Consider the following 12,257-nt stretch of genomic DNA (forward strand, 5'->3'; position numbering starts at 1 on the left):
TGACACAGTGTTCTAATAAATGGATGCTGTGTGACTTTGGCCTTGGAAATGAAACATGTTTCTGATCTTTTGAAGGAACTGAATCACACAAATCCTCACAACAAAGTTAAATTACACAGAGGAAAACAAGAGGAAGATGTGTAGGGGACAAGTAATTCTTTGGTTGGAGAGCGGGGTCACCGATCTCCTCTGCGGTTCAAGGGTGCACACAAATTACTGCTAATTCTAAGAATGTGTATGTGTGCGAGAAAGTTAGTTTTGTATTCATTCTTTAAAAAAATAATGTTTAACTAGCTCTAATAGTAAATGTGTCTCACTGAACAAATGACCCCAAGCTGAACAGTTTTCACCTTGACGTACAGGGTGGAATGCTAAACCAGCTGAGAGTGGCATTGTTAGTGTGTGTGTGTGTGTGTGTGTGTGTGTGTGTGTGGCTGATTAGCAGTTATTGGAGCAACAGGGGCACTGACTTGCAAACCTTTCTGAGCGTCACATCATGGCACTCATGGATTACCCAACAAACTTGGCTTTTTCTTTTGACCAATGATCATCCATCTAGCTAACGGACAACTATGCATCTAGAATGCTACTTTAGTAACTACAAGGCCACCAACTATTTCAGATAGTGTGTGAAAAGTGTGAAGGTTGCATTTTTATACAGTGAAGTATTTGAGGTCATGGGGAACTCAGAGAGTGTTTGGTGGATTGTGGTGGAGTGCGCCTGTAGGATCCTTGGTGTTTCCACAGCAACAGGTAAGATATGAATATAAAAACAAACAGAAATCTATAACAAGATTAAAATCTGACTCTTGTGTATCTCTTATTGTTTCAGTATGGGCATCATTTTGATCTTTGGATACACTAACAGATGCATAACAGAGTCCATGTCCTCTCTCTGATACGTTCCGCAGTCATGCTATTTTAAAAATACAAATAAGGGCAATGTTTGGGGTTATAAAATCCTTAAAGGGACAGTTCACCCCAAAATCAAAAACAGATATTTTTCCTCTTACCTTTCGTGCTATTTATCAATCTAGATTGTGTTGGTGTGAGTTGCCAAGGGTTGACAATATCGGGTGTAGTAATGTCTGTCTTGCCTCAAATCTAATGAAACTAGATGACACAGCTTGTGGTGCTCAAAGCACCAAAAAAATACATTTGAAAAACTAAACAGCAATGTCTCTTTCCAGAAATCATGACCCGGTTACTCAAGATAATCCACAGATGTTACTGTGAGCAGTTTCATGTAGGAACTATTTTCTTTCGACAGAACTACACTCACCAACCATACCACTGCGCAGAGGAAGGTGTGCTGCTAGCTCACCTAGCGCTATTGAGCTAGCTAACATTACACCATTAATGTTTACATCTCATGCTGAGTACAAGCCTCTCACCCATGGCTTCTGCACAGTGATAGGGTTGGTGGGTGCAGATCAGTAGAAAGAAAATAGTTCAAGGTCGGTAGATTATCTTGAGTAACCACATCATGATTTCTGGCAAGAGACATTGCTGTTTAGTTTTTCAGATGTATTTTTTGGCGCTTTGAGCACCACAAGCTGAGTGCCATCTAGTCCCATTATATTTGAGAGAAGGCAGACATCTCCACGGCCAATACCTCCAACACTCTGAAACTCACACCAAAACAATCTAGACTGATAAACAGCTCCAGGTAAGAGGAAAAATATTTGTTTTTAACTTAAGGTTGAAGTGGCCCTTTAAGGATTTCATGAGCTCAGATAGTTAGGAGGTCAGGTGGTGATGTTGGCCAACTGTACTCTTGACCTCCAAGAACACCACACCATGATATATAGAGCATATGAAAATATACTTGATCATACATAACCTCACTATTATGGTTCCTCCTCTGTTTTCTTCAGGCACACAGGGACAGATTGCACGCAGCTTTCTCAGCCACATTAAATCATCATGGGAGAAATAGCTCTCTGGTTGCTGCTTCCATCAAAAAATATGGGACCCCCTCCACTTAAATCCAAACAGCTGCAGACACTGAACATTTACTGAGAGACATGTGCCTCAAATCACACCAAAACCAGGCCTCTGCATCCAGCTGGCTTACAGGGCTTGCATGATCACAAGCTGGTATACATTCACACCTATATGAGCTTTCTGTGCTTTCTCTGTATGTGTATATGTTTATGGTGTGTCTACATGTGCCTTTGTCTCTCTGTCTGTGTGTTCACGTCTACATGCCTGTGTTTGCCTGTCTGCCACTGTGTGTGTTCTGTAGGCAGATATACGTGCCAGGAGCACATACATGTTAATATCCAGCTGGTCTATATGCAGCGCTAATTCCTCTCACACTCTATAAACTAACAGAAACTATTCAGACACATTCCCCTGATTTCCCCTTTGGTGCAGATTCTATCTCTGAATTTCTGGTAAGCCAGAGAAATTGTTTCCATGTGTTTAGTGGCGATCACCACTCAACCACCTTTTATACCTCACAGGGAAAAGATTGATCCACTAAACAGGCTTTTCTTTATAGTTTTAAAGACTTTGTTGTCATCTGATTTTATATCTTTCCATGTGTGTTCAAGTGTTTTTTTAGCGTCATCACACAGATTTGGGAATCTTCACAACAAAGAAATAGTTTGACATTTTGGGTTTCTTGCAGAGAGTTAGAGAAGAGGACTGATTCCAATCTGCTCATCCAATTTTTGAGAAAAAAGCGAATAAGTATTTCCCTAAATGTTGAACCATTCCTTTAAAATACTAGGAATGTAGTGGTAGCAGAAGTATAAAATCAAATAAAATCACTTTATTGTTCTCTTCAGAAAAAATTCTTTTGGCGCAGTGAAGACTGAGGTTAAGGACGTCTGTAGAGGAGATTCAGCATCCTGCTAAGGTTGATCATGCAGACAAAGTTTTTACAATAAATCTGTACATTAATTTACACATAAGCCAAAGATGTCACGGAAGGCCTATCAACATACCATGACATCTGATTACCTCTTCACCTACAAGTGGCAAGTCTTTTTAAAATGTTGTGATTCCCCGGCAGAGGATCTGTGATGTATTAAGTGCACTCATATAAAATTGCCCAGCCGCCAGCAGTGATATGGTAATTACAAGCATGAGTAAGCGATTATCAACATTTTGTGACCATAACGGAAACTATTGCAACAATTACCAACATTAAGTGCTCTTCAAATATCTTCACATAACGTAGGCTATATATTATCATTTCAGTTCTGCCCGCTGGGGCTTGGACTATGAGTTCAAGCTGGATCACTTCAGGACAACTCAAGTCAGTCCTAAAAGTCTGACGAGGGGAGAAATGGTTTTCAGCCAGGGCACAAATTAGTCACAACTGCTTCAAACATCATGGCTGCAAGAACACAGTAAAGACTACCTTGAAAGCAATATGACAAAGTAACATTAAAACAATGAGAGAGAAGAGCAGAAGCAGCAGAACACAAAGATGCATCGCAGTGGAAATTAAAACAGTGACATTTAAACACCCAGGTTTAAACCAATTGACCTGCTGGTGCAACTCTGCCTGCAACTATAAGGAGAAAATCATGAACTTAGTCTGACATCTGGTGGACAGAACCTGTTCACCATTAACTCTCTGAATTTAAAAAAGGGGCATTATCTTCCTGTTTCTTTTTCAGTGCTGTGTGCTGTGGGAGCGGAGACCCTACAACAGGGAGAATTCAACAGCCTCGGCATCTACCTGGTGTAAGTGCTTAGGATTTGCAGTACACCTCATAATACACTGTATGAATTTAAACCTACCACAGCACTGACTCTGGCTTTCTTGAGACCAAACTGGTGGCATTCCCGAGTTACAAATACACCGCCTGGATTTTAATATGGCAAAAAATGTGTGACTTTACGGCTTGTAAAAACAATTACAACACTGTACCTGCTTATATAACCACACAAACAGTGAATACACACAGAGATGCTGGGAAGGAGTCAGAGGGATGAAGCGAGGTGCAGAGGGTATTATCTCTGTGGATCGCAGCCAAACTCCCACAGAGCCGCAGGAAAACATCTCCCAGGGGAGACCAGAAATGCACAACTGTTTATTCTTTCAGTACACACAAATGCAGATGAATGCTGCACTCACACACACAGAGAAACACACAACTCAGCGATAACTCTTTAAAGAGAGGGCAGCGTTTGATGATGGTTAGTCTGCATTTTTCTGGATGACTGGATTGGGGGGTTATCAGACTATTAAAACGCACAACAGAGACAGGGCCTATACTGTAGCAACAAACAGTAAAAACAAAAACAAAAAAAAACACAAATGCCAAGTCCTTTACAGCATATGAAGATGATATCTCCTCACTTGAAGCATCAGTTTAGAAAATGCTAGGCATAATACACATAAAATGACATATTTAGATCTAGTTGAGAATTTGTTTACTGATGTCATCACTGTCACTGTATCAGTATCATCTGGCTCTGAACACATTTCTCCTCCCAGGGTTTCATCTATTGGCATCATGATGTTTGAGCTGGCCTATTTCCTGGACATGCTTCTGATCATGTGTCTGCCGTGAGTACACAACCTTCATTTGCATCATCTATGTTTTGCATAGATAGCATGACTGCAGAGAGGAAAAAGACATCAAGTGAAATTCTCTAAGGTGATTTAACCAACTATAAAGTGTGCAAAGCAGGTGAAAAACTCCTAAATCTGAACATGGATTGTCAGTTTTATTAGTTTATGTCATCATAGCTGTGTTCTGGATTGCATACTTTTCCGCTTTTAGTAAGTACTGCACCTGCCCTTACAAAGTACATACTGTTGCCTGCAGTATGCATCCAACCGGGACACACTATTTTGTTAACATTTGGCACTGAACTTTGACCCCGTTATATTTGTCACCTCTGAGATAAAAGAAAACGCCATTCATGAGCTTGCCAGAAATACTGCAACATACTATATGTCTGCCATATCAGCATTCACATATTTACTGTCAAAAGAATCTAAAATTGTAAGAATGTGACTTTTCCGTCCTCGTTGCCTCAGTCCTCTTCTCCTGATCTTTCTTTCTCTGTAGCTGTCCTCCAGACTGGCAGCTGTTTGTGTTGTGGGGGAAGATGGCTCGCATCGGAGGCTTCCATAAGTTCCTCTATTACTCCATTATGTCAGTGGTCTGCTTCCTGCACCCTGTGTTGGTGTGGCATGCAGTTATCCCAGGTAACATAACCCTGGCAAGTGCCATGCTTACACTGGTAATTACAGTAGTTTATTGCACCGTTAGCTACATAATGAGGCTTTTTAGCAGCAGACATTTTCACTTGTTACAGAGTAGGAAACACGCACGTGTAGCTGCAGCCTTGTCTCCTAGAAATTACTGCTTTTTTATTATGTTGTTGTGGCAACGTAATTGCTGCGTGGATTATGTTCAGAGACAATGTTTCTTTCAGGAAACAAAGCATTGAATTCATGTCAAGGCTTCAGAGACCTTGATACCAGGAACTTGGGGTTGCATCCAGACTCCTGTCTGTAGTTTGTGCAACAAAAGGTTAAGGTTAGGGAAAGATTGTGATTTTGGATTGATTTTAAATGTTAATAAAGAAGGAGAGTAAAAAAGAATGCTGTCGTCACTAAGTGTGGATAGTTTTGGCAGAAAACAGCCAAAATATATCACTGAACATTTTGCTAATACGTTCAGTATCAACATATTTGTGATTTGATAGGCAGGTTTTCAGCATTACATTTCCCTCAAGACATATTTTTCCAAAATATTCTGGGAGACAGGGCTGTGTAGATTTAATAACATTAACCTTGATTTAAGTGCCCCAGTAAGTCATGTCAGTGTGACAGTGAGCCAACATGTACAATATGAGGACCCTGAAACTGAAGCAGCTAAATGGAATTCAGACATTTCCTACTGTAAAATGTCGAAATGTCTTCTCTGGAAAGAAACAAATATATTTTCTGTTTGCAGGGATCATGCTTCTGGTGACGGCCGTTTTCAACTTCATACTAAGCAAGAAAACAAAGATCAAATCGCCCAAAAGGCCGCAGGAGAGCCACAGCGACCAAGGCCCAACCACTGTCTGCGTGACAGAAGGGACAGCCTCAAACAGCACCGCCTCATTCTTCCACATGACAATGGGAAGGAGAGGTGGGGGACTGGCTCTAACATCCAGAGACCACTGCCTCGGCCCGGGAGAGAGGGGAGAGAGCGTCCAGGCCATGCTGGAGCTGGAGCAGACAACAGCACCTAAAGGCACAGACAGGGAGAGGAGGAGGTGGAAAGAGAGGAGACTGATAAGCTTGAGAAATAGGGAGGAGCCTGTGGAGAGAGAGATGGAGGAGATGGAGGGCTACAGTGAGCCAGAGCCAGACACCACCTCAGACACTGCGCCTATGATTACTGACTGAACGTCCCTCTGCTCTCAGATTGAGCTCCTTCCTGATATCACACAAAGGAAAGCATGTGTATTGTATTCATACTGACTGAGTGCAATGAGCTGGTGCTACACTGTTAGCTGAAAATAACATTTTAAAATTGCTTTTGAGCATTTTGGAGTGTTCAGTGTGTAATTTATGTAATTAGATAACTAAAATATGAAGATTATTAGATTTTTTTATTAAATGTTCCACTAATTTGTATATTTTTTACTTCAAACATTTAATTTTTTAAGCACTTTGATCTGCAGATGCACAAATTCAAAGAAATTAAACCATTTGTACCTACACGAGCACGTGGGTGGCTTTTAGTCTGATTTTTGCAAAGCCAGCATGGATTGAAGAGAAGACGTTAAAGCAATCCAATCCAGTTACTGCAGCATGCATTATTCATGAGGTAATAAATTAGATCAACTGTTATATTCACTCAGCGTCAGAGAAAATGTGAAAGGGAGTAGCGAGCGTTAGAGCCTGTGCAGGTGCGTGTGTTAGTCACATTCAAGTCTCCTTATTGTGTGTTTGTCATGTGCAAGCGGTGACCATGGAGACGGAGCTCTGGGAGGAGTGCTCACGTTATTATGGTGATGAGAAAACCATCAGATCACCCACCAGAGCGCCACCATAGCCATAGACCCACGTTTCACCCAAACATCACACCAAACCAAACATAATTACAAGTATTATTCATGCACTGATAATGTCGTACGCTGCACATTGATGCTATGAACAGGGTGTGTGAATCAGACTCTATATATCACTCTGAAATTAGCATATTTGTGATACAAAAGCGGGTATGAAAAGCCTGTATTTGTTTTTGTTTTGTTTTATCACACTAAAAATGATACAATTCTCCATGCAGACGTTCCTCTTTTGTTCAGGTCATAAATCAATACTGTTTTGTTCTGTCAACACACACACACACACACACACACACACACACACACACTGTACACACATTGTATTCCTCAGTCCTTTGTTCACTGAATTGTAGATATATAACTCGATGTAGCCTTAAGAGGCAATCTCTCCACAGCATCAAAGCTAAGGAGAGAATCAATAAAAGCAGAGAGGCTCATTCATCAGAAAGCACCTCACTGAGAATGGGGGCCAGCAGGCAGCAGACGCGTGAAAACGCATTGCTGGTTAAAGAACTGGGCTATTCTCTATTTCTGACACAGATTACATGCCCAGCAGCTACACAGTGTCATACATTCTTTCAGCATTTTAAACAGGTCTCTTTTTCACAATATATCAAAGCCATGACATGTGAGTGCAGTCAGGAGGGATGAGATGTTCTGGTGTTTTGTGGGGAGAACAGAAAGTCTTTGTCCAGAGTTTGCTGAGGCAGATAATCAGGGCTGTATTATCATCTTCACAATGATCTCTGGTCAATTAGGAACTGAGTGACCCAACACTGGAGAGGAAGAGAGCGTCAGTATTTCCAGTCTGCTTCCATCGAGTCTGCCACATCCTTTAGACTGAGCTGTTCTCTTTAGGGGAAGTTATTCAGCTGCTGGAAGAACTTACTTCCTCTTTGCACGTTAAATCATAAATCCTATTCAGACAGAGAGAGGGAGACTTCCTACAGTTTTTGTTTCCACCCTACAATAGTTTCCTAGATGGCAGATCCAGGCGCAAAAACAGGATGGGGGAAATAAATCTTTACAGGTCACGGAGACTTCTTCCTTCAGTGCTGAGCTGGAAAAAACAGGATAGGTACTGTAGAGGTAGACAGAGTTCAGTTTTCTTATCACTGCATATGTAAAGACAGAAAAAAATAATGAAGATAACTGGTTCATTGTATCATTGTTTATGCAATGGCTTTGATTTGAATCTGTCAAACCACATAACGTAGCACACACATATTATAAAACAACAAAGCCCAGCTGGCATTCTAATGTTTATTCAATGTCAAATCAATGCCATTCACCATGGTTGAATCACTGTTGAATTATGATTTAATTTTGAAAAGTAAAAATCAATATAGATTTTGAGATAGATGTTGATTCAGTGTTGTTTCATAAACTTCAAATGTTGTTTTCACAGTTGAAACAATCTTTCTGACATTTTAATGTTGATTTTGTTAACCTTTGTACAACTATTAGAATTAAAAGTTGTTTCAACGTTGTTTTAATGTTGAAACATTAACAAGTGACATAAGTTTAACATTGAAGGTCAGTCGTGTGTCAGCTGGGGAGAAGGGCCAATCAAATCCTGCACCTTTTTATCCATTAGAGCTGCAACTAATGACTATTTTCATCATGGATTAATCTGCCAATCATTTCACAATTTGGCAATTGATCGTTTAGTCTGTAAAATGTCAAAAATTGTGAAAATTTCACAGAGCCCAAGGTGACATTGCTGCTTTTGTCCAACCAACATTCCAGCACCCAAAGACTCTAAATTTACGATCACAAATGGCAAAGAAAAACAGCAAATTGTAACTTTTAGGAGGCTGGAAAGAGCACATTTTTGACATTTTTAATATTAAAAATGACTGAAAAGATTAATCGATTATCAAAATAGTTGGCAATCAATCTCTTTTCAATTGACTAATCGATTCATAGACTAATCATTGCAGCTCTATATTGTCCATACAGGGGAAGAAGACATTTACATCCAATAACTAGAATCATATTTCAAAACACAAGACAAGCATGTCCATTCAAAACATTTTCTATACTCACACAATGCACAGGAGGGAAATGCATCCAAAATAGACATTATATCAAATAAACCTAATTGTGTATTTTTGCATTAAAACACACAAAATTCAATGTAACCTCTAACCTGAGTTTTCTAGCTGATTATAAGTCAAAAAACTGAAGGAAAAAACAAGATAACAGTTTAAACTGATGGCTGAGACTGATGAGGCTGAGGTAAAGCCCTCAAGATGCCTTTATCAAGAGGAGAGAGGTATGAAACCCTGACTCTCTTCGCCCCGCCCACGCTGAACGCTGATTGGCTGAGCCGTAAGAGTGCAGCCTTCTATTGGATCATCGTGTTGTCAGTTTTATCTTCCAGCTCTGAATACCGCACGGCCAGGGAGGCATGAAGACGATAAACGGGATACATAGCTGGTGGATATACGGAAGAGGACGGAGGACGCAGTCTGCTATGGTGAGAAACTGATCAAATATACTGCAGGATCATTTCACACTAACAGAGGGAAGGAACTTTACTGATGTGATCAATCTGTTTAACCCTGAAAACAACATAATGTTCTGAAGGCAGGAAATGTTTTAAAGTTGGATGCAGGTTACTAACGGTATAAATTCATTTATTGCATTAAGGGAAATTAATGCAGTGGCTGGTGTGAAAAACTTTCATTTTCGTCTGCTTTCATCTGACGCTACTACAAAACTACACGCTCGCCTGCTGCAGTAGAAACAGATCAATAAATCAATCTTCAGCAAGTGATCTGCCAGTTAATCTCTTTCTCTTTCAGCGTTTGTCCTTAAATATAAACGTCTGTGTAAAGGTTGTGTATGTGCGTTACTTGGAGGTGCCCTGGACATTTTACGCATGGGAATGGGAGTCTCCGGGCGCAGCTGCCAGAATAGGTGCGATAATTGGATACGAATCTCGCGATGATCAAACCAATTAGCAGACCTGCAATGAAGGCTCTTTGTCCACCGAGGGAGCTTTCACGCAGAGGTGGTGCGTAATTTAGTCACAAAGAAGAAGGGGAAGAGAAGAGAAAGCTTATGTAAATTCACCCAAATCTGAGCATCACCCATCAGAGTGACCTCTGTTTTCTTCACACAGCTCTAAGCTTTTGGTCCATCTCCTGTGCAGCCATGTGCAGTGGATGAATAATTCATAATAATGATGACAGACTGGAATCTTTAAGGTAATGGAATATTTATATGGCCATTATTGTGTATAAATACGCATAAGAGATAGACTGACCATCCCATTATGTTCCCACTTTGTCAGCACTTTCCTTGGATGAAAGTGGAGGTGGACAGAGGTCATGAAAGGGAGGATGGAGGGCTGATAGGTGCTGCTACAAGCTCAGGCATTAACATTTTATTTCCCATCCTCACAAAGATTAACAAGTCCATTAGAGGAGCAGCTGTGTGACAGAAATCTCTCTTTTGTTCACAGTGTTCATTGTTTAGCTGAATTTTCACCTCACTTCCCAGTCAGGCAGTGCTGTGGTCAGTACTGGGCAGTCTGTTTCCTGGTTTTTGTGGTGACTGCCGCTGCTCATGCAAGCATTTTTTTTTTGTCTTCTTCTATTTTTTTCACCTAAGAAACTTCTGTTTCAGCTGCAGGATATGCAAAAGAATCACTTCCTGTGTACCAGAGCTTATTCTCTGGGAAGATCTGCTTTTAAGAATAACAGCTGTTGACAGTTTAATGAACCAGGTTAGATTTATTATGACTGGTTGAGTAATATATCAAAATTGAGTGTATCAAAGTGGAGCTGCATTTGTATGAAATAAATCACACACCAGTACTTTAATTGATTAACCTTCTTTATCATGTGACCAAATGATGCTCTACAACTAAATGGATCATTTTAGAAAGCATTGAGTCCCAGCCAATTATTCAGACAGTAGCACTTTTGAATAGACAGTACACTTTACAGATCAGGTTGAAGTTCAGTGTGCCAAATGCTTTAGTCACTAGGTGGCAGCATCATAACACCAGCATCATGATTGTGGCTACAGTGATAGGTATTTTAGATACCGTTCGTGAGGGTGTTTAACTCACCTTGTCAGTCCTTAGCAAACAGCAAGCTTTCATCAGAAAAGATAGAAGATAAGATGTTCTGCCATGTTTAATGAGGCGTTTCATTTCACTTTCTACCCCTATAATCTGCTGAATCTTTCAGTATGTTTTCGTAACTGCCAATTTTTCAGACTTCCTTAAGCAGAAAACCAAAAACTCACAGTTGCCAGACCAAATCTCAGACATATAATGTAGTTGAAAATACTCAAAATCATGTTACCTTATACATTCAGCTTTTACTGAAATACCACAAACACAATCTATTATTAGTGCAATACCATTACACATGGACATGAGAAACAAACACTACTATAAAAACACACTAAAAGTTGATTATCAATCTACAACTGCAACATCTGCAACTACGTATTTTATGATTTGCCCTCTCAGTCATGTGGTTACATTTAATTACAGGAGGTTGTGTTTCAACTGCTGCAGAAAAGGTGTGAAGTTTGTGGGAAGGTGTTAGGGTTTTTTGTATTTACGTGCATCTTTATTTATTAGTCTGGATTGTCTGTATCTGAGCTGAGTCTGGCTCTTTATATATATATTTATGTGTGTATGTATATATATATATATATATATATATATATATATTGTGTATATATATAGCAATGTGTTTCTGATCTTGGGCATTGAGTTTTATATTTTCATTACCTTTCAGCTTGTGATAAGTCATTGTTGTTTCTGATTATATTGCGGTCACACCTCCTTCATTACGAGAGGATGTTTCCGGGCGGTTCATTCACAGATAGACCCTGTTGTGCAGTTACATATTCTCTTCCCTGACTGGTGTTTGAACCTCACCTGTTTATATTATTTACCATTTTTGCCTTTTGATTACGCTGATGACGACTTCTAGTTGACACATGTTTAGTTTTTTCACACAGTAAATAAGAATACAGTTTACCTGTGAGTGTTGCTGTTCCATTTGTTCTGTTAATAAGTTCGGTAAAACTCTTTCTTAGCTAGTAGCTCATGTTAACATTTGGGAAGTTTTGTTAATTAATAGTGTCTAATAATTTAAAAAAAATGTAAATCTTAAATGAGATTTTAACAGTGATGGATGAAGTATTCAGATTATTATCATCATAATACACTTAACATGTATTGATAT

The 12,257-nt window shown here is 39.7% G+C and overlaps 2 protein-coding genes across 3 annotated transcripts in view; both read left to right on the forward strand.

Moving 5' to 3' along the window:
- Window positions 1–496: 496 nt before the first annotated feature.
- On the forward strand, window positions 497–7,250 carry tmem72 (transmembrane protein 72). The gene is made up of 5 exons (XM_033614030.2): window positions 497–753; window positions 3,636–3,702; window positions 4,460–4,531; window positions 5,040–5,179; window positions 5,934–7,250. Exons 1-5 carry the CDS (start codon window positions 678–680, stop codon window positions 6,371–6,373), a joined length of 795 nt encoding a protein of 264 aa, XP_033469921.2. The 5' UTR covers window positions 497–677; the 3' UTR covers window positions 6,374–7,250.
- A 2,175-nt stretch (window positions 7,251–9,425) lies between these two features.
- Window positions 9,426–12,257, forward strand: part of rassf4a (Ras association domain family member 4a) — a 34,063-nt gene continuing 31,231 nt past the window's right edge. The window contains exon 1 of one of the 2 annotated variants that reach the window (XM_033613558.2): window positions 9,426–9,520. The gene's annotated coding sequence lies outside the window, so the exon portion shown is untranslated. Of the gene's footprint in view, window positions 9,521–10,150; window positions 10,254–12,257 lie in introns of those variants that run through there. The other variant, XM_078160548.1, reaches the window with a different exon arrangement.

Source organism: Epinephelus lanceolatus, chromosome 17, assembly GCF_041903045.1.
Source record: "Epinephelus lanceolatus isolate andai-2023 chromosome 17, ASM4190304v1, whole genome shotgun sequence".
Taxonomy (NCBI): domain Eukaryota; kingdom Metazoa; phylum Chordata; class Actinopteri; order Perciformes; family Serranidae; genus Epinephelus; species Epinephelus lanceolatus.